Below are 23,877 nucleotides of genomic sequence, written 5' to 3'. Positions count from 1 at the left end.
AATTATTTACGTATGCGAAGAAACCAACCGGCCCGCCAATCGCTTGGTTCTGCATTTGGTGCAACTAATTTGGAACACCTTGCGAAGTTCTCTTCCACATGCTTTTTCTTTCAGAAAATAATATATCTCAGCATCAGATTCCTTATAACAAGGGGCCGTAGGTTTTATATCTTAAATGTATCTAGTTTTAATCAAAATTTTTCTGATATTTTGTTCTACTGTCACATAGTTAGGTGCACAATGTTATCCTCTTCTTGTGTACTGCATCACACAGTATGAGCACGTGCTATCGGTATCGTGACTTCTACAGGTATCTTTATGTACTCAAAATATTTATTATAGATTTCCATTCTCGAATCTTTCGACAAATATTCTTGCTTTATTTATTTAGGCGCTGGCAATATTTTACGACCACTTTCCTATCGCTGCTGTAGAAGGAAATTATCTCCTGCTTACCTTTTCTATTCTTCCCATGATGCGCTTTCAAATTTACCTAAATGTTTGTTCCTTCTTGAACATTCGCCTGAGATCTCCTTGACCAGTAGATTATGTCACAGAAGACTTCCCGACTCTCATTCAAAGCGAAGTTCATTTTCCTACCTTGACGCAGCCATCTGCTGCAGTAAGTTAAGGGGTACAAGAACATAATCATGCATCTGTAAACCCAGTTTTGCAAAACGTTTTACTGTTGGAGGCAAGCGAATTCTCAAACGCGAATAATACAGGCTGCATTTTTGCATGTCACGGTATTGTCGATCTTCGCATGATTAGATGATTACAAATATTTTGCCGCGCCTTCGTCAGATATAGGGAAGAATATAGAGAGCTCCGAAAGTAATGCAAATGCCAGATTTTAATAGCGTTTAAGATCGTACAAGTACATAGTCGGTATACCAGAGTGAACAAAATCTAATTTTTGTTCACTGGCTGCATTGTCAGCAAATAAGTGTTTGTGTAAGCTGTTCGATAAGAAGTGGGCAGAGACTTCATTACATGAACACTGCTGTTCTTTGTATTACGTGCGGTGGTCTAAGCAAAAAATGAATCACGCAGTTTCATTTCCTGTCATCGGAAAGACTAGTTCATTCCTCGCAAGTAAAATATTTCAGCCAATTCATTACTTTACAATTTGTTTTTTTTACTCCAGATGAGGTATAGGTCTGACATACAACTTTTCTTATCTAAATGACTTTCTCAAAATATTTATTGCGTGAACTGTCAGACTTAACAGTAACAGCTAGCATCCCACAGGGAGCAGGCAATACTCCCTGCAATGATGTAAGGCACATGTCGGTCCATCGTAGATGCCAATAATATGAAGCAGCAGGTATTTCCCCTAAGGACGGCACATTTCACTTGGCAATATTTACGGTCCGGCCTCATTGTATTGTACACATATATTTTTCCCCGTCGCTCTGCAGCAAGCTTCTCTTTAGGTAGATTGCAGCTGGTTCCTAGAGCCATTCAGACTTTGCACTATCAGGGACAGTCGATCCAAGCTTGATACGGTACCGGGAAGGTCGCATGACTCCTGACCTGCACAGTCAAAAATGTTGTTTGTACAGAACACAGTATCAGTTACACAAAAAGCATGAAAATAACACGAATTGCACTTTTTATTTATTTATTGGTTTGTTTCTCAGACAGTGCCCGAGAGGGGGTCGAGAGTGAAGGCGCATACAGGCTGACAGGGCCTTGTCCTCTTTTACAAAGTCCAGAATCGAATTCTGGTGCATTACGTGCCAAAACCACGATTTGATTACGACGCCAGCCGTAATGGGGGACTCCGACTTAATTTCCACCACCAGGGAATCTTTAACGCGCCCCCGATGAACACAAGCGTTTTTGTAGTGCACTCCCATTAAAATGCGGCCAGCTGCCGCGGCCGGGCTTTCATCCCGCCACGTCATGCTTTGCAGTGCAACACCATAGCGCTTAGCCACTACGGTGGCTTACGAAGTTAAGAGCAATACAGTAGAGGTAGAGAGTAGTTCTGACATATATAAACGAAAACATCTCAAAAACAGACAAGAAAAACATGCTGTCGCACAAAAATGAAACGGCAACTCACACGTGAAGTGCAGCGGTTGTAGCTAAAAGCAATCAGCAAATCATTAAAATAAAAATCTAACAACTGCAACACAGACCTAACATTTGTATATGACAGGGAACTATTATACGAAAGCAAACAACACATAGCGTGTTCCAGCCAACCCTAGCCACGTTGCCCAACAACAACAACAAAAACTGAACAGTGCGAAATATGATCCCAAGAAGCTCGGTGCCCGGGCGTCAGATCTTTAACTGCCTAGAATTGCAGGTCCTGCAATCGCATCCAACACTGCCTCGCTTAAATCTTCTTCTCACTGAACAACCTAGTCAACGCCAGCTGTGTTTCTACAAGCTTTATGCAAGGAAGGGTGTTTCTATTAGCTGCCTTGTTAAAGCACCGCGTGCGAGTTGCGCATGCGCCGGTCAAAACAGGACACCAAGCCGGCGGAAAGTGCTTTGTGCGACCGTATATATGAACATAATAATAATAATAATATTTGGCGTTTTACGTGCCAAAACCACTTTCTGATTATGAGGCACGCCGTAGTGGAGGACTCCGGAAATTTTGACCACCTGGGGTTCTTTAACGTGCACCTAAATCTAAGTACACGGGTGTTTTCGCATTTCGCCCCCATCGAAATGCGGCCGCCGTGGCCGGGATTCGATCCCGCGACCTCGTGCTCAGCAGCCCAACACCATAGCCACTGAGCAACCACGGCGGGTGTATATATGAACAAAATAAAGCGATAATAAGCAATGTGGAAATTAGAATGCATGTTCGCAACCCGCCAACCACCAATGCCTTCACATGCAGTGCTTGGTCCTTCACTTGAAGCAGGTATTCTCTAATTATTACCGTCTTCATTTTGTAATTTCGTGCTGTTAAATCGTCAGTTGTCGCAGCATATTTTATGTCATCAGCATCATCATCATCATCATCATATTCATATGTCCACTACAGGACAATGGCCTCTCCCAGCGATGTCCATCCAATAATTACCCTTGTCTCGTGCTAGCTGATTCTAATTTGCGCCTGCAACTTTTCTAATTTGATCACTCCGCCTAACCTTCTACCGTCCTCGACTGCACTTCCTTCCCCTTGGCGCCCATTCTGTAACTCCAGTGGTCCAGGGTTATCTACCCTACGGATCACATGGCCTGCCCAGCTCCATCATTTTTACTCTGTGAATATCAACTAGAATATTCGCTACTCCCATTTGCTCTCCGATGCACATCGCTCGCATCCTGGCCATTAACGTTACGCCTAACATTGTTGATTCCATCGCCCTGTGCGCGGTCCTCCGCGAGTTTTTTTTTTTTGTACTCTCCAAGTCTCTGCCGCTTTAGTAACACTGCGTGAGCGCTTACACAAACACACACACACACACACACACGCACGCACACACACACACACATATATATATATATATATATAAACGAGAAGAAAGGGGGTTAACCGAGGGACCCGATAATTATTAGTCATATAATGAGCAGCCAACAAACACTGACACCAAGTACAACATAGGGGAAATTGCATGAGCTTAATAGATGAAATAAAGTAATAATAAATTAATGGAAATTAAAGTGGATGAAAAAACAACTTGCCGCAGGTGGGAACCGAACCCACAACCTTCAACCTTCGGATGTAGCGTGCGATGCTCTACCAATTGAGCTACCGCGGCGGCGTTTCCCCATCCACTTTCTTGGGTATTTATGTGTACTAGTAGAACCCTGGGAGTGTTAGCCAGCGCCCCCACTCACAGACCTTGGCGGCGGACGTGGAACGTCTTTTTTGCCGCAGGCGTCACGAGAACGTGATCTTTTCGGGTGAAGGCAACTGGTCAATAAACCCACATATGCTACCTGAAGGCATCACTGTTGCCGGATTCGAGACCCTCGTTAGTTATAAACGAGAAGAAAGGGGGTTAACCGAGGGACCCGATAATTATTAGTCATATAATGAGAAGCCAACAAACACTGACACCAAGTACAACATAGGGGAAATTGCATGAGCTTAATAGATGAAATAAAGTAATAATAAATTAATGGAAATTAAAGTGGATGAAAAAACAACTTGCCGCAGGTGGGAACCGAACCCACAACCTTCGCATGTCGCAGATCACGTTCTCGTGACGCCTGCGGCAAAAAAGACGTTCCACGTCCGCCGCCAAGGTCTGTGAGTGGGGGCGCTGGCTAACACTCCCAGGGTTCTACTAGTACACATAAATACCCAAGAAAGTGGATGGGGAAACGCCGCCGCGGTAGCTCAATTGGTAGAGCATCGCACGCGACATGCGAAGGTTGTGGGTTCGGTTCCCACCTGCGGCAAGTTGTTTTTTCATCCACTTTAATTTCCATTAATTTATTATTACTTTATTTCATCTATTAAGCTCATGCAATTTCCCCTATGTTGTACTTGGTGTCAGTGTTTGTTGGCTTCTCATTATATGACTATATATATATATATATATATATATATATATATATATATATATATGAGCATGTCTGGCGGCGGGAAAGCTTCTCGGCGGTGGGAAAATGTGATGATTCTCATACTATGGCACCGGCCTACAAAAGGTCATCAGGCGAAAAGTGGGCCCACGTGTCCATTATGATCATGATGATGATGATGGTTTCCATACAGTGACATATACTCACTACAGGGCATTGACCAAGAAACGGGCGGTAGAAATTTGACCTTGCCAACAAGGCTTTTTGAGATGATTGCCGCCGCATGGTGAAGAAGATGATTTCCTACTATGACACGTACGCACAACGAAGGATCGGCTAAGGAGTGTGTCCCCGTTCTCAAAATGATGATGATACCCTTATAATGACACACACCCGAGAGTGGGTGCCACAATGGCACATACCCGCAACGGGGGATTAGTGAAGCCTGTGGAGCATATCGGGTCGCCAAGTAGCTGTACGAAGTGTTCACGGCGTGTTGATGATAATTATTATTTCCATACTATAGCACCTACCCACAACGGGGCTTCAGCCGTGAAGCGTGGCCGGGTGTTGATTAGGATGACTACTTTCATTCTGGGGCACATACCCACCACAAGGCATCGACGAAGTGTGTCCGCACGTTGATGATGATGATTTTCATAATATGGTACATACTCACAATGTCAGACTGACCAACAAGCGAGTCCACGTATTGATATCGATTTCTATACTATTTCGCATGTCCACTGTTGTGGAAATGTGTCACGGTGGGCTCCCATAAATTGGCCACTAGTTTTCATCATCATCATTTATCATCACCATAGCTATTATTTTCGGTATCATCTTCAAAGCCATCAAATACCCACAAACGCCAAGGGCAGCCATACCATGTGCCGCATGCCCACTCACACCATTGGCACAAACTATGTGGCACATTCCCTCTGGCCAATAACAAGAGGCACACACGCACTGGCACATATACAGTGACCTGCTCCGTGGCCCCTGTGGCTCTTATATTTATACTGCATTAGTTAGGCTCACGAAATACACTAGAAACGCACATACCCCGTACGAAAAAATGTGGGGGCAACTCGCAAGAAGGACTTCGTCTATAAAATCTAGTTCGTCCTTTTCTCTAAACGCAGTGACGATGACATCATCGGACAAGTTGATGTTTGATTTGCTGTTACTATGATATCACATTGATCTAGATTTATGCTATCCCTTTTCTCAAATATGTCTTAACTTGGGTGGTTCGAGGAACCATGCGCATCAAGATAGGTTGAGCAAGTCTTAGCGGGCGTCACTGCTTGCCTCATAAATCCTTCTTTGACAGTACTTAAAAGATAGGCAGAGTGAATGACCGTTATGGCAAAAAGTGAGTAAAGTCCACATGGGTGAGTGAATGAGCTATACAGTGATTTCGTACCGAGAATGAAAAGACGGAATGCCTGGAACTTATAAGCGCAACCCTTTCTTAACAAAGTGGGTACCGTCATGTAACCAGCAAGACACTTCCGTGGAAAAAGGCGCTGACTCTTCACCGATTCTCAGTTTTCACATTCTAAACTACTTTTGGCTTGAGTTCTGAGTATTTCAGAAATTGACGATAAAATACTTATACAGAATTTAATGGCCGTTTACCGACAGATGCGAGGGAAATGCGTTAGCGCGACGTCGCACCTCCTTGAGGTCTAGTCTCCGTGATTTAAACTATGCTTACAACATTGCTAAGTGTTCAGGCGTTAGCTCCACACACGTCCTACCTGTTTGAGCAGAGATGGGGCTGCAGAAGACGCCACTGTAAATGACTATATATATATATATATATATATATATATATATATATATATATATATATATATATATATATATATATATATATATATATATATATCCTGCATCGCACATGTAAAGGGAAGACGTGGACGTGGGATTGTTCCCCATCTGCAGGAAGTTCTTTTTTCACTCACTTTAATTGTGATTCATTTATACCTGTTTTCATTCAATGGGTAAGTACAAGTAATTTTGCCTGTTTTCCTTGGCGTCTCTGTTTGTTGGCTTCTCACAAAATAATTAATGAACCCGGGACCTTCGGTTAACCCCCTCTTTTCTCGTTCTTATATAACAGGGGTCTCGAGTCTCGCAACATTGATGCCTTCATGTAGCGTGTGCGGTTTTATTGACCAGTTGCATTAACCCTGAAAAATCACGTACTCGTGACGCCTGCGGCAGGAAGGATGTTCCACATGCGCCTCCAAGGATTCTGAGTGGTGGCGCTGGCTAACACTCCCAAAGTTAGTTCTAGTAGTAACACATAAATACCCGTGAAAGCGGAGGGGAAAACGCGACGCGGTAGCTCCGTTGGTTAGAGCATCGCACGCGTAACGCGAAGACCTGGGATATTTCCCCACCTGCAGCAAGTTGTTCTTTCATTCACTTTCAGTGCCAATTTGTAATTTCTTTAATTCACTTTGTAAATACAAGTAATTTCCCCTATGTTTTCCTTGGTGTCTCTGTAGATAGACATACACACGGTAGATAGAAAGATGGGCTCCTAATCGATCAGTGCAGTAGCAGGATAGCCGTCAACGTCAAGAACGTTTTACTTCGTCGGTAACGTGAGCAGAGGATTTGATGGCAGGTTTTACAACGCAGCTTCACCTCTAGAATCTGCAGTGCCTTGAATTCCGGCTGGGTGCGCGGCGAGGAGAAGGGATGGGGTTAGGGCGAACAAGACTGACGGCGTCGAGGTGAAGGAGAGCGGCCGTAGTGTAGGTTCGGAGCGGGGGCATCAGCGCCAGTGCGTTCATGCCGGGTAGCATAGGGAGCAATAGGCCTGAAGGTGCGGGAATAAGCGCCTGCGTATGTCCGAGCTAGTGGTAGCCATCGGTTGCGGCAGTGACCAGTGACCTGGTCCATGCGACAGCAATAGGAGCAGTTAAGCTTGTCTTCCGGGTACGCCAATCGGACGGGTTGCGATATGTGGCGGCAAAGGACTGCCGGGTACCTGGAGGGCCACTCTGAACTGTAGCACGCTGGGTTGCGTCGAAAAACACGCGGAGTTGAGACCTAGGGCCCTATAACGTAAAACTATTCCAATATGTTTCTATTCCAATCTCCTAACGTCAAATTTGCGTAACCACCAACGCAAGCACCGGGTGGTCACCAGCAGGGTTGTCTAAACAGACCAATCAAACGCTCTCCTCGTTCATGGAGGTCACTTTTGTTTGCTTGAAAATTGAATAACATTGCCTACACTGAGCGGCTTGTCGTATCTAATTGGCTGACAAGAGGCGAGGAGAACGCGCAAGTGGAGAGGGATTCGATGGGGCCGAGCCGCTGCACGGAAAGTCGATAACCGGCTGAAGAGGGTGGTGCCGGCGTCTACGATGGGTCGGCTTCCCCTTACTTAGCTTGCGGTGGCTGGTCGAAAATCGCAGCGGAATGCAACGGAAGCTCAAGAATGACGCTAAAACAAACCCTCAGCAAAGAAGAGTTGGCAGAATGAGGCTGTAAACGTGCCGAAAGTGCTCGAAAACGTTGAACGGCCACGCAAGATGTTTTATTATACGCAAATACACCCATGCTCTCCGGCAGGTGCGAGTAGCCAGCATCTGAGCTGTCGGCGGCAGCCATCTTCTATTCCTTTCGGAACGGGGCAGCCTGCGGCTATTCCGAAGAAAATTCAGTTTTTTTCGGCATATTAGTACATCTTTATCGCATACACGTCACTTTGACGCGGTGAGTTCTTGCGGTTTTGTGACATCGCGTGACAGGCAGGTGAAGTGAGTGCAGCCCGAAATCTTTTTACCAATAGCCAAGGGCTAATGGCGAAAAGGGGTCAAATCAGAAATAACTGATTTTCTTTCTTCTGTCAAATCATGCATAATCAGTGTGTACACATTATATCAGATGGGGAGGTATCGCGGTTTTCGTGACGTCGCGTGACAGACAGGTGAAGTGGGGGTGGCCGAAAAAGGTTTTTGACCAATCGTGGAGGGCTGATAGCAGAATTGGAATAGAAAAGTTTGGAATGGTTTTACGTTATAGCGCCCCTATATTCTGGAATTCCAGTCTGCCAACGGCCTGAATGATCGCAATCATGGTTGCTGGCGGATCAAGAGGCGTGGCGAAGAAGGTTGACGAACAGGCAGCCTAGAGCTCAGGGCGAAAAATGCGGGTTACGTCGTCACAGATGGTGGGATGACGCGGTCGACGCTCACATGTCAACGTAGCAACAGCATTGGGTAGCCGTGTGATGTGCTGTATGATACGGCGGCTCTTAGCTTCTGCAACGCGAAGGCTTTCCTTTATGATGGCGTTGATAGTCGAGACGTTGCTGAAAACAAGCAAATTGATAGCGTTGTCCGCAATTCCTTGTAGTATATAAGCCCCTTTGTCTGGTTCAGACATGGGCCGATATAACATAAAGCTATTCCAAACTTTTCAATTTCAATTCAGCAATCAATCCTCCGCGATTGGTCAAAAACCTTTTTGAACCACCGCCACTTTGCCCGTCTGACAAGCGACGTCATGAAAACCGCGATAGCTCCCCGTCTGAGATTACTTGTACGCATTGATTATGCGTGATTGTACGGAACAAAACAAAATATTTATTTCTGATTCGACGCCGTTTCGCCATTAGACCTCGGCTATTGGTCAATAGTTTTATGGCTGCACCCACTTCACTTGCCTGTGACACGACGTCACCAAACTGCGAATACTCATTGCGTCAAAGTGACGTGTACGCGGTCAAGATGCATTAACATGCCAAACAACACCGAATTTTTTTTCTGAATAGCCGCAGGTTGCCCCGTTCCGAAAGGAATAACAGATGGCTGCCGCCGATCGCTCAGGCACTGGCGACTCACATCTGCCTGAAAGCATGGGTTTATTTTCGTACAATAAAGGTTCTTGCGTGGCCGTGTAACGTTTTCGAACACTTTCAGCACATTTACAACCTCCCTCTGCCAACTTTGCTGAAAATACGTTTTAGCGGCATTCTTAACCTTCCGTTGCATGCCGTCCCGATTTTCGACCAGCCACCGTGAGCTAAGTAAGGGAAAGCGGACCAATCGCCGACGCCGGCACCACCCTCTCATGCGGTTATCGATGTTCATACACTGGCTCGGCCCCATCGAACCTCTTTAGCGTGCTCCTCGCCTCTCGAACACGCTCTTCGCCTCTCGTCAACCAATTAGGCAAGACAAGTCGCTCAGTGTAGGTAATGTTATTCGCTTTTAAAGCAAACCAAAGTGACCTCCTATAATCGCGATGAACGTTTGATTGGTCTCTTCAGACAAACCTTCGGGTGACCGCCCGATGCTTGCGTCAGCGGTTACGCAAATTTGACGTCAGGACATTGGAATAAAAACATATCGGAATAGTTTTACGTTATAGGGCCCAAGGTGTCGTCAGTGTGGCGGCAAAGAGCCAAGATGTCTTTGATGTATGAAACCTACGTTTCGGTATATATCTGAACACGAGTCGCAACAACCTTTCTCGCGACAACCTTGCGCCCAAATGGCCCGCCAGACAGTTCGCGTAGGTTTTCGTCAAAGTGTCCGAGCAGATGATCTCGTCTTTATGCGTTTGGAGCTACACGCTTGAGGTGCCGCTGAGATAAGAGATGACATCGGTAGGCATAATCGCTTGGTCCCACTTGTTATTAGCACTGGGCCCTTCATAGAGCTCGATCCATTTGTCAACGTCGTGTCCCTCCAGGCGAGCGAACGCACCAGAGTCGCGGTGCTGGGCGACATTGACGCTTGGAGCAGCCTCAAGAGCCGCAGTCGTCGCTGATGCGGTCCCTTCACCGGGAGCCATGGTGACAAGCTTGATATACAGACGGCTGTGGAGCTCCGTGCCCTGGACGGGGGTCGCAAACCTTCACCAAACTGTCACTTGTGGAAATACATAGACAAGAGAGACTATTTACACTGTATGCATACCGAGTCCAGACCGCCAGGCAGACAATTTGGTTTGCTTTGCTTTCCACCCAGAGTGGCTCACGCCCACCATGAGAAATTGACGAAGAATCTAGTGATTTAAGAAATGGTAATACCCTACTGCCACAGCCCAGACACTTAATTGTCTTTTTCGAGGCGACCCGTCTCGTCTGCACCTGTTGATCATATTGTAATAATATATCGTACGCTATGGACACCCAAGCATCTTTTCATAGGTAAGAAAAGGAATCGATCTCCACTGTTTTAATCATTGGGTGAATACAGGCAAGGAACAGGCATAAAATTTTGTTAAATGGCACCTCACTATGTCTGGCCATATTGAGCAGACAAGCGCCGTGTATAAAAAGCGCGCTATTGATCGTGTCTCCTAAGTATTATGTCTCCTAAGAGTCGACGCATACCGCACAAGTGCGCTACGTACATCGCACTGCTATGACGTCGCTCGTAGTGACACGTGGCTTCGAGAATTATTCAAGACAACACCTGTTATTTGTGTAAACCGTTGCTTCAATAGACGAATTAAAGTTTCGAGAAATAATAAAACGCAAAGACCGAATGTCTGCGTGTTGTTGTTTTACTTCGTGCCACAGTAAGAGGAAAGCACTCCCATTTTGTCGGCATGTTCACACGTCGTGCAGTCACACCGCTTGTGCCTGCCTCAGTGTTCGCGTAGCACTAACTTATACCGCTAGTCATGTCTTCTCGGGCGCAGCGCGCAAAATTGTGTGCTACGCGAAACAAGACAAATGCAACAGCTCACGCGCGACGCCGTCAGCGAATGTGCGCTGCGCGGAAAAAAGCGAGGGAAAAAATGAAGTCGTGACGTATGCGCCACGCGATCCTCGAGCTTCGGTATGGAAGGACGCAGGGAAATAATTGCGCTTGCATGTGGAGAGAGTGTCTCTTTTGGCAGTGACCTTCGCCTTCTGAAATCATGGGTTCGCGGCACTGAAATGTTTCTACCTCGGCTATTATTGAAACATTTTCAGAAGCGTTTTTATATTACAAAGCACGTGCATTATTTGCTCCTATATAGACCGGTCACAATCTCATACCACAGTTTCTTTTTTCACAACATTTGTAAAATTATTCAGCGTATGCCATGAAACCTGGCAGCAAGCAACTCTGGGCGTCGCAAAAAGACGTGTCGTTGAAATCACATTCATGTGAAATGAGCCCTCTAAAAATTCCATTGGGACGCGTGCGGCGGCGCCCTTTTTTTCTTGCGCTGCAGTGGAACCTTGTGCCAACTGCAGCGCAGTTGCAGTTGAGCCATAACTCCCCAGACTTTCATCATCATCATCATCAGCCTGGTTACACCCACTGCAGGGCAAAGGCCTCTCCCATATTTCTCCAACAACCCCGGTCATGTACTAATTGTGGCCACGCCGTCCCTGCAAACTTCTTAATCTCATCCGCCCACCTAACTTTCTGCCGCCCCCTGCTACGCTTCCCTTCCCTTGGGATCCAGTCCGTAACCCTTAATGACCATCGGTTATCTTCCCTCCTCATTACATGTCCTGCCCATGCCCATTTCTTTTTCTTGATTTCAACTAAGATGTCATTAACTCGCGTTTGTTCCCTCACCCAATCTGCTCTTTTCTTATCCCTTAACGTTACACCAATCATTCTTCTTTCCATAGCTCGTTGCGTCGTCCTCAATTTGAGCAGAACTCTTTTCGTAAGCCTCCAGGTTTCTGCCCCGTAGGTGAGTACTGGTAAGATACAGCTATTTTATACTTTTCTCTTGAGGGATAATGGCAACCTGCTGTTCATGATCTGAGAATGCCTGCCAAACGCACCCCAGCCCATTCTTATTCTCCTGATTATTTCCGTCTCATGATATGGATCCGCCGTCACTACCTGCCCCAAGTAGGTGTATTCCCTTACGACTTCCAGTGCCTCGCTGCCAATTGTAAATTGCTGTTCTCTTCCGAGACTGTTAAACATTACTTTAGTTTTCTGCAGATAAATTTTTAAACCCACTCTTCTGCTTTGCCTCTCCACGTCAGTGAACACGCATTGAAATTGGTCCCCTGAGTTACTAAGCAAGGCAATATCATCAGCGAATCGCAAGTTACTAAGGTAGACTTTGCCTGTCTTTGCTGCATGCTTAATGCGCACGTCAGCATGCGCTTTCGGCAACACATCGCTGTTGCTTTAAATAGTGGGGTCTTTTTTTCTTCCCCTCTTAACATTCTGCGGCATTTGCTGAATATTCATGCGTAGAAACGCAACTACGGAAGTCGATAACAAGACACCAGGCCTCTACTCCTCAGCAAAACTTACTTTCTTCCAGGTTCGTGTTTGGCATGGCTACGCAAACTGTCGCAGCGGCCAAGAAAGCGTGAACGGCAGTGCTGCTGCGTCATGTCCGACCACTTCACGGAAGAAGGCTACAGGTATTTTGACCAGCTTGAAATTCGACAGTTTGAAATTGTCGTTTTCATCGATAGTGTATTTTTCTCTAGCGTACACGCGTCTGTCGAATCATTCGTATTACTGCGCTAGGCGTGCTTTTGCTTCTACTTTGGGTTTCATACAGCTTTGAAGAACGAGAATCATAGAAGCCGTATTAAGAGATTTTTTTATCAAGAGCGCATATATATGGCATTGTTGACACAAGCAGTAGTAAACAAAGGAAAGCGATCAGATTTGCCTACCGACGTTATGACCACCAGTTCTCACCATCGTCAGTCATGTCTTCACTCAACCTGACATCTCTCGCCGAACAGCGACACGTTAATTCCTTAAAATTTTTTCATGGCATTATTCACTCATCGTGTCGCCTCTCCAGTAATGAATATATCACCTTTGCAAAAAACTCTTCTAGTAGGAGACATCACGCGCTTAACATTACACCATTTTTTGCACGCACTAATACTTTTAAGTATAGCTGTTTCCCTAAAACAATTGAAGCCTGGAATTCGCTACCAGGAACCAACCGTTCTCTCCCATTAAATGAATTCTTGTCTGTACTCCCTCAACACTGCGCCTAAACTTTCTTTGTTGCCTGTCGTATTTCTTTCATGTATAGTATTATCCACTCCTGCTATAGCCCCAGCAGGGGCTGCAGTATGTGTAAATAAATAAATAAATAAATTTATTTATTTATTTATTTATTTATTTATTTATTTATTTATTTATTGATACTGCGATCCCCACCGGGATTTTAGCAGGGTGGGTTACAATACATGAGATAAAATACAACATAATGGCAAACGAAATATATGTACATGCCTAGGTCACAGTCAAGAAAGAATAAAAGAAAAATTAAGCAAAACATTTATCAAATGTGCAAATGAAATAGACGAACACTCAACGTATAAATCATATAGACAGTCACTATAATATAACCAATTATGTTTCAGCCATCAAGAAGGGATGCGAAAGTTGAAAAAGAGTCTGCTTGAACGATACAGCTGCTGATATTATTCCAGTCTCTGACTGTTCGTGGAAAAAATGAATACTTGAAAGAATCATTATGAGAACGAAAAGGTGTTATTGTTAGTTCATGTCTTTGGCGTGTCGAATAACCGGAAGAAAATGTAATCCATTCGCTAACGTCGACTTTATAGTGCCCCTTAACTAATTGATATAAAAATTTTAGTCGGGATGAGCGGTTTCTATCGGATAACGGGATTAGGTTAGCGCGAGCTTGTAGTTCAGTGATTGAGCTACGTCGAAAGTTGTTATAAATGAACTGTACAGCTTTTTTTTGGACATTCTCTAGTTTCAGAATGTTACCTTTTGCGTAGGGGTCCCATATTATAGCAGCATAGTCTAAGACTGGGAGGACAATGGATGTGTATGCTAATCTTCTTACAGCAGGGGTAGCCAAAGTTAATGTTCTTCTTAAAAAGAATAACTTTCTATAAGCATTCACTGTAACGTAGTGAATATGTTTGTTCCACCTTAGATTGTTTGAAATCCATAGCCCAAGATATTTGTATTCAGACACTTCAGACAAAAGCACATTGTTAAAATTATACAGAAACGATAAGGGCCTCTTCTTACGAGTGATCCGCATGAAAACGGTCTTGTTGAAGTTTATACTCATCTGCCACCGCTTACACCAAGAAGCAACACGCTGAAAATTATTGTTTAACAATGCCTGATCAGATTGATCATTAACCTCCGTATATAGAACACAATCGTCCGCGTATAATTTTATTTTGAGAGAGATGCCTTCTACCATGTCGTTGACATACATAAGAAAAAGGAGTGGCCCTAGGACCGAGCCCTGCGGGACACCCGATTTTACTGGTAACTGGTTAGATTGATGTCCTTTGAAGGCAACAAACTGATGGCGATTGTTCAAATACGCTGATATCCAATTAACAAGTTGAGAGTGTTTAAGCAGACTATTTAATTTAAATAACAATTTACTGTGTGATACTTTGTCGAAAGCTTTGGAGAAGTCCATAAAAATTGCATCAATTTGTTTCACGTTATTTACAGATACGGCAAAATCATGGATAGTAGCAACTAGCTGTGTACAAGTTGAGTACCCTTTCCGAAATCCATGCTGGCATTTTGTTAAGATGTTATGTGTATCTAAAAAATCCACGATATGTTTATGTATTATGTGCTCTAATAATTTGCAAGTGTAAGAGGTTAAAGACACGGGACGGTAATTCTTTATAGACTGTTTGGCACCTTGTTTATGAAGTGGTGTTACTCGGGCTGTTCTCCAGTCATTCGGGAGTTGACCTTCTTCCAAGGAACGTAAAAACACAATGTACAAATATTTCGAAACCCATTCGGCATACCTTTTTAGGAAAGTGTTGGGTATATCGTCTGGACCTGAACTTTTCTATTCATCAAGTTTTAAAAGCATGAGGAATATACCCTGTTCGCTTATTGATACATCAGAAATAGGGGGCAAACAATTCTCAAACATAGGTAAGACACCATCATCACTAGTAAAAACTGAGTGGAAATGCTCATTAAATAAGTTAGCAATTTTTTCTTCATCATTCAAGTGAATGCCATCAACTTCAAAAACATCGCATTGGTAATGTTTCGGTGACACCTCCCGCCAAAATCTATCTGGAGACGCTGTGATGAATTTAGGCAATGATTCTTCATAGTAACGTTGTTTCTCAGTAGATAATTGGATCCGAAGTTTAGATGAAAGAGAGAGAAATTTCTGCCGTTGATCTGGTGAAGCACTGCTTGATTTTTTCATTTTATCTTTTAACCTCTGGAGCTTGCCTTTTCAATCTCAGCGTCTCCTGAAAAATCCAGGGATTCTTTTTTAGAGCGCAGCTCTTTGGCGTCCGTTCCTGGGTTTCGCGTCGTCGTCGGCGTCGTCGTCGTCGGCGTCGGCCTCGTAACCAGCTCGCCTCCGCCGCCGCGCTCCGCCGCCGCGCATGCGCGCTGTCGGCTCTCCGGGCGAGGGAGGATGATGGAAGGGAGGAGGAGAGACTGTGGAGGAGGGCTGGCTACACAAATGGCTCTTTGGCGTCCGTTCCTGGGTTTCGCGTTGTCGTCGGCCTCATAACCAGCTCCGCCCCCCTTTCATCCCCCCAGCGCTAGCAGCGACCGACTGATACCGCTTTCGTGAGTCCGCTACCGCACTCACGAAAGACGTCGTGCACTTCCTGCAACTCGCATTAACCGTCCATCGATCCACACCGATGTTAGTAGTGGGGGACTTTAATGTTGACATAAAGACAAACAGCAATTTCCTAACACTTATGCGGGAGAACATCCCGTTCCTCTCGCTCGTAACGCGTCCCACGGCTGTGACAACCTCGCGAGGCACTTGTATAGATCTCGTCTTTGAGAATCAAGCATTGGTGTACCAAGTCGAACATATATCAGTCTATTTCTCCGACCACAAAGCTTCCTTCATGACTGTCAAGAACTGTTAATGGAGTCTTTGTTAAAGGAATACGTGTGAAAAATAAAAAAAAAATTCTGTGATAGCGCATACATGTGTTGCTCGATTTCTTTGCCTCAATCTATCGAAAAGGTGAAACAGCTTATTTGCTGCGCTCAAATTTCGCATTAGGAAGTAACGTAATCGTCGGTAATTTTTTTCTTTTCTTAACAATAGTTGGTACATATTTTTCAATGCATTTATTAACAATACTCTTAAAGCGTTCCCATAGTTCCTGCACATCTACAATATTCTCTGAAAATGAATCTAAGTAAAACGAAAGCGTATCTATAATCGAAACATCATCAAGCACATGACAAGCACATTATGCTGTACAGCGCTATAGGAAAATCTATTGGAAGAGTAAAAGCTGTAGTCTGCAGCATGCACAGACAACGGAATGATTCCATCATAGAACTCATGTCCGAGAGGCATGCCAGAATTACGTGGTCGCTCTTGAAGGCATCAGGGAAAAGCGAAAGACTATACCTGGCCCCGCTACGAGCTCACGCACGCGGAAAGAGAATCACTTCTGTGACGATCTTCAATGGATGCGACGAGGACGGCAGAAATGCGCCTGGGCTGTCAATATAATCTCTATCGCAATAGCAAATGTAACTACGGATAACTGAGCAGACCTTCTTTTTTTTCTTTTTACCCAGCAACGAATGAATGCATGGTCGTTGTCTTCAAAGCAAGCAAAGAAAGAAACGCAACGCACGCACCAACTAGGAGCGGGAGTATGCCTGCAGCTGCTCGACAGTCGGTGTGAGCCATTAGGATGGCGTCATAAACTACAAGCCCGGCGCTCTTAGTGGATCACTCCCGAATGCGCGCTGTTCGCCTCCGCGTCTGCGCATCAGTCGTAACGGCCCCTGTAGCTCTCCTTCGTATAACCGCTCCCGTTGGGCATAGGCCGCGCAAATGTGCGACCTTTCACCTCTAGTGCCGGCAGCTCCAGTCGTCGGGCGCCGCACGCCTGAGTTATGGCCTTCTAATCTGTACCCCGGCGCGGTGGCTTCCAGCCCGCCCTTCCCCGCTCTCACTCTCTCGCACATTTCGTCCCCTGTTGCCGCCTGACCGCAATGGCGCTCTGGGCGCGTGCACGTGACACGCACACGCACGCATTCTAGCTAATCAGGATGCATTTCAGTGCTCGCAGACTTGTTCTTTATTCATGCATTACAGGAACATACATCGCTTACCACATCCCTAATATACAGCATATATTAGGGATCTTGCGCCAAAAAACAACACACACAAGAAAGACGACGACACCACGGGCGCCCGTGGTGTCGTCGTCGTTCTTGTGTGTGCTGTTCTCTGGCGCAAAATCTTTTAAGTATGCAAGATCACCAACTAGCCCAGCAGTTAACTCTTCAAATATACAGCCTCCGTCATGGCTGCCTACTGAGCTGTAGCCTAGCAGAGTACACACAAAAAGCACAATATGGAAGCAACAGTTAGATTTAAAATGCCGTTTACAAGAATGTGTGTTTTGCAGATTAGTGCGGCTTTCCTTGAGGTTCAGTACTCTCTGAAACTCTGGATCTGTGCTCCTATCTATACTGTGATTTTTCGTTCAGCCGTAAAACTTTCTCTCGCCCTGAAAGTCGATTACCTAAGTTAGAACGCTAGAGCTACAACAAACACGTCGGTATCATAAGTGGCTATCAAACTTTCACTTATATTTGAAAGTCTCAGTAACTTGCAGTGAACAACCACCAATAATGGCTACAATGCTTCACTGGGGATAACGTTCCATCAGTAAACCGATGTGGTAATTATTATGGTGACTTCAGGAATGCTTTATTAGCCGGGGAACGCATCACTCATGTAGTGCTTTTCCGTAGGTAAACCGAATTTTTATAATACTGCACGTTCTGTTCAACAAATGAACAATGTTCTTTTTTTCATGTAACCAACAGCATACTCTGTACTAGATCTGTTGGATGATGGTTTGTGGTGTTTGATGAGCTTGATTGCTCCTGCTTAATAACCGAATGACAATCTTGTCGATAGTTAGTGTACCTTGTAAAAAATCAAACGATGCATATTTGCACATAAAACGTTAAGTCAGGTGTAAAGCTAATTCCTGGTTGAGAAAAGTACCTTGCGCGTCTTAGATGCAAAAAAAAAAATAGCGAGAATAGGACATGGTTCAAGGCAGTCAAGGTATATCTTCGAAAATAAAGTTATCGCTCCGCTTGTGTAGCTGAAAAGCAGCATCCCGTTTCCAAAGGATCCTTAAAAGCTCACTGTTATGAAAAAAAGTTGTATTATAATCTTCAAATAAACCAATCTGACACTTTTCACAAAATGAAAGTAACATGCCGAATTTTAGGGTCCGTCGCATATCTTGATCTCATGAAACAGAAATTGCGAATGCATTCAACCGCTACTTATACTGTGTGCTATGAAACGGGATGGCAGGCTATCGTGTGCCAGTTGCCTAGAGCGAATGCCGCACTAGTGATATTGGCGTAAGTGAAGGAGAAGTCTCGAATACTTCGAGCTTAGCGGGCTAAATAGTTCCCCAGGCGAAGTTACTGCGTAAATAGTTCTCTAAGCACACTTACAACGTAAATTATTCCCTAGGCATAGATATAATATGCAATGCTTTTCTTGTTAAATACTAGTGCGGTGCGCTGAGTATTTGGCCTTAGTTTTGCAATATCGCTTTCTGGTTCGCAGAAGTTCATACATACTTACAGAGAGAAAGAATATTACAGTTATATCTAAGTCAAAAGACGTAGCACTCACGGTTTTCCATTTAGCAATTAATTTTGTCTTACTTTTCTTTTGCTTTGGGAATCATCAAACTTACTTAAACATATATAGCCTGCGAAGTCTTCGTACCAGAATAACAACGACTTCGGAGAAAGTACCGGGCTCTTCAGAAAACATGAAGGGGCTTTCTTTTGTGAAGAGAGTCAACGCTACTGCAATAATTAGAAATGTTACATAAAGTTTCGGCGACATTATACAGACGCAGAGAAATTGATACGATTATCATAAACATCGAAAATACACACGACGACCTTTCGCCTTCAAAATGGCTCTCAATGTGGAAAGCAATTCACAGGGCATGTTCGCTGTTATAGTTTGATAGATGCATACTTTACTTACAAGTATCACAATTACTATCGATGAAGGCAGCTCTGGCTCTTACAAAGAGCCATTTAGAATGCCCCTTTGTTTTTTGTATTATTATTTACGCAACAGTAACAGAAATCCCAGCTATAATTCGGCTCTTTGAAGACGGCTGCTTTCCGTACCAAGAAACGTATAATAAAGTTGATCTAGCAGTTTCCAACGAATCAGGATACGCTATAAAATATGCGTGTAGCGACAAAGGTCTATTTCCTTTAAGAAAACGGTGTCAGTAGCAGTAACGGAGAAAGGCAAACTATTATCCTTCCTGTACAGCGTTAACGGTCACTGCTTATATTGTTTCCCTGAAAGCGAATTCGTGTGAGTCGAGGTCAGTTGCAATCTTTCATCATCATCATCAGCCTGGTTATGCCCACTGCAGGGCAAAGGCCTCTCCCATACTTCTCCAAAAACCCCGGTCGTGTACTAATTGTGGCCATGCCGTGCCTGCAAACTTCTTAATCTCATCCGCCCACCTAACTTTCTGCCGCCCCCTGCTACGCTTCCCTTCCCTTGGGATCCAGTCCGTAGCCCTTAATGACCATCGGTTATCTTCCCTCCTCATTACATGTCCTGCCCATGCCCATTTCTTTTAGAGCGCAGCTCTTTGGCGTTCGTTCCTGGGTTTCGCGTCGTCGTCGGCCTCGTAACCAGCTCCGCCCCCCTTTCATCCCCCCAGCGCTAGCAGCGACCGACTGATACCGCTGGATGCCGCTGACGCCGCTAGAGAGTCAAGATAACGTGACTGCATAGAACACCGTCGCCGCCATGCAGAAAGAGGAGGAAAGGGTCCCCCCCCCCCTGGTTCTTAGCGCTGCGGAAGCGAGGGTATCATATTGTTTGTGTCGGCATCGGCGGCGTTGTCCCTGAAACCAACTCCGCAGCTGGGGTTGACTCACTATCGCCGTCAGCGGCATCAGTCAGTCGCTGCTATCTCTTCCCTCCTCCCTTTATCGTGTTGTCCGCTTGCTGCACGCGCTTCTGCCCCCATCGTTTGCCGCTGGGTGTACACGCCGCCCCCCTCCCACCTCTTCCTGCGACTCTCCGGTTGTCAAAGCGGCGGCTCGAACTTTGAAGTTGGCGAACTGTGCGCCGCAAAGTTGCCCAACGGCTTGCTGGTAGTAGCTGCCTACTTCGCCCCTACCGCACTCACGAAAGACGTCGTGCACTTCCTGCAACTCGCATTAACCGTCCATCGATCCACAGCGATGTTAGTAGTGGGGGACTTTAATGTTGACATAAAGACAAACAGCAATTTCCTAACACTTATGCGGGAGAACATCCCGTTCCTCTCGCTCGTAACGCGTCCCACGGCTGTGACAACCTCGCGAGGCACTTGTATAGATCTCGTCTTTGAGAATCAAGCATTGGTGTACCAAGTCGAACATATATCAGTCTATTTCTCCGACCACAAAGCTTCCTTCATGACTGTCAAGAACTTTTAGTGGAGTCTTTGTTAAAGGAATACGTGTGAAAAATAAAAAAAAATTCTGTGATAGCACATACATGTGTTGCTCGATTTCTTTGCCTCAATCTATCGAAAAGGTGAAACAGCTTATTTGCTGCGCTCAAATTTCGCATTAGGAAGTAACGTAATCGTCGGCAATTTTTTTTCTTGATTTCAACTAAGATGTCATTAACTCGCGTTTGTTCCCTCACCAAATCTGCTCTTTTCTTATCCCTTAACGCTACAATAATCATTCTTCTTTCCATAGCTCGTTGCGTCATCCTCAATTTGAGTAGAACCCTTTTCGTAAGCCTCCAGGTTTCTGCCCCGTAGGTGAGTACTGGTAAGACACAGCTGTTATACACTTTTCTCTTGAGGGATAATGGCAACCTCCTGTTCATGATCTGAGAATGCCTGCCAAATGCACCCCAGCCCATTCTTATTCTTCTGATTATTTCCGTCTCATGATCCGGATCCGCCGTCACTACCTGCCCTAAGTAGATGTATTCCCTTACGACTTCCAGTGCCTCGCTGCCTATTGTAAATTGCTGTTCTCTTCCGAGGCTGTTAAGCATTACTTTAGTTTTCTGCGGATTAATTTTTAGACCCACTCTTCTGCTTTGCCTCTCCAGGTCAGTGAGCATGCAATGCAATTGGTCCCCTGAGTTACTAAGCAAGGCAATATCACCAGCGAATCGCAAGTTACTAAGGTATTCTCCATTAACTTTTATCCCCAATTCTACCCAATCCAGGTCTCTGAATACCTCCTGTAAACACGCTGTGAATAGCATTGGAGATAATGTATCTCCCTGCCTGACGCCTTTCTTTATTGGGATTTTGTTGCTTGCTTTATGGAGGACTACGGTGGCTGTGGAGCCGCTATAGATTTCTTTCAGTATTTTTACATACGGCTCGTCTACACCCTAATTCCTAATGCCTCCATGACTGCCGAGGTTTCGACTGAATCAAACGCTTTCTCGTAATCAATGAAAGCTATATATAAGGGTTGGTTATATTTTGCGCATTTCTCTATCACCTGATTGATAGTGTGAATATGATCTATTGTTGAGTAGCTTTTACGGAATCCTGCCTGGTCCTTTGCTTGCCAGAAGTCTAAGGTGCTCCTGATTCTATCTGCGATCACCTTAGTAAATAGTTTGTACGCAGTTGCAATATTTATGCATCACACTTTCATAGACATCCAAAATCAATAAGGGCGCCGACAGCTGGAATAACAGGCTGTGGTTTAAAGTTACAAACAGGACTGGGGTGCCTTAGAAACGCTGGCCAGCACTTCAATAGGAGGACCTATCTTCATCAAAGGCGGGCTCGTCATCCTCGGCAGGTTAGCTTTAAAATGTAAGTAGAGTGACGTCAGATGCGGCCGCCTTTGATGAAGATATGTCATCTATTTCCTAATAAGAGTTTTCCTAATGTTACAAAAACCGGCCTACTTTGTTTTCATAGCTCATACAAGGTATTTAGAACCTTCTCGAATATATACCTTCATGAGAGGAACTGTACATGCTGTTCATGCCCGCCTTCAGAACTTAAATGCAATTTCAAATATCTTGGTATCACATTTGACGAAGCATTGTCGCGAAACTTACATATTCAAGAGTTAGTCAAACGCTTACGCTTAGCGTGTCTGTATATAGACTCTACGATCTATTTGCGGTGTGTCGGTTAGAAAAATGGCACATAAAGGTTTAGGCGATTCAGTTATATGATACGGAATAACAATTAATAATACCCCATATTTATCTAAATTAAACTCACTAGACAGCATATTCCACAGAATTGCAGCCAATCTCGACCACGGAACCAACTATCAAGATAAGTCAGCCAAAGCCATTATGGACCATTTTGGTATGCTACTTGCACAGAAGCAATTTATCTTTCACAAAATATACAAACAGATCCTTTAAAATCTAGAACGTTGAAGTATGGCCTCTCCGCCGGTCGGAAAAGCGTGTCACACCCCGCATCTTCACCAACTGTGGCAAAAATTCCGCATCTACTATTTTCCTTGCTACATAAATAAAATACTGACCATGCCAAGCATTACCGGAATAAAATAACCTTAAAAAGTTTCTCCGATGGTGAGTGAATGATAAAATAGACTGACGTAATTTACTATTTGCCTTATTCTTAAGGATTTCATTCCGCGTAGTATAGTGTGCAGGGCTGGAAATTTACTATCATTTGTATTGTTAGTTCTTTGTTCGTTCGTTCTTACGTCGCGCAAGGAATTGCTGCATATTTTCTTTTTCTTTTTTGTTTCATTCGCTGTTTTTTCAAGTACTTAACCTGGCTGCCCAGCCCTGCACACAAGCGGTAACGCTTAAGCAGCCTGGAACACGTTGTGCGAATTGGAGGAAATAAACAATTATTATTATTATTATTATTATTATTATTATTATTATTATTATTATTATTATTATTATTATTATTATTATTATTATTATTATTATTATTATTATTCGAAAGGCTGACCAGCCTTTCTGATGCCCCTTATCCCTGTTTGTCACATTTATTACGCATTCTCAGAAATTGATCTGGATTCTGGGTAACTAAAGGAGAGAACTGACAACGACCGCATGAACGTCAAACTAGTTGGATAAAAGACTATCCCACAGCACTTCTAGAATATGATTTTGTGTGCGATTCACCCACGTAAAAAATACCATGGGAGCGCCAGTTGTAAACTTCTAAATGTATTTCCTAACAGTATATCAAAAACGCGTCTGCATATCGGCTCTGCTGCCAGGCCCGAGCCGCAAAACACGGAATAAGGCGTGTATACAGAATTCAGTATTAGCCTATTGCCAACGGGTCACAATACGTAATCCGCAAGGGAAAGTGAGTCAAATTGGCAACCTAGAAATAATCGCGCCTCAGTAGGGCTATTCAAA

General features: G+C 44.4%; 1 protein-coding gene across 2 annotated transcripts in view; it reads right to left on the bottom strand.

Annotated features, from left to right (window-relative positions):
• Positions 1–851: 851 nt before the first annotated feature.
• The window catches only part of nau (myogenic-determination protein nautilus), a 125,351-nt gene continuing 102,325 nt past the window's right edge, over positions 852–23,877 (bottom strand). The window contains exon 5 of one of the 2 annotated variants that reach the window (XM_065439791.1): positions 852–1,536. In XM_065439791.1, the coding sequence (XP_065295863.1) occupies positions 1,433–1,536 (104 nt within the window). In that variant the 3' untranslated portion in view covers positions 852–1,432. The remainder of the gene's footprint in view (positions 1,537–23,877) is intronic. The other variant, XR_011509022.1, reaches the window with a different exon arrangement.

The sequence above is a fragment of the Dermacentor albipictus genome, chromosome 10 (assembly GCF_038994185.2).
Source record: "Dermacentor albipictus isolate Rhodes 1998 colony chromosome 10, USDA_Dalb.pri_finalv2, whole genome shotgun sequence".
Taxonomy (NCBI): Eukaryota; Metazoa; Arthropoda; class Arachnida; order Ixodida; family Ixodidae; genus Dermacentor; species Dermacentor albipictus.
Note: the sequence above shows the minus strand (reverse complement) of the source record. Positions and strands in the feature narration are given on the sequence as shown.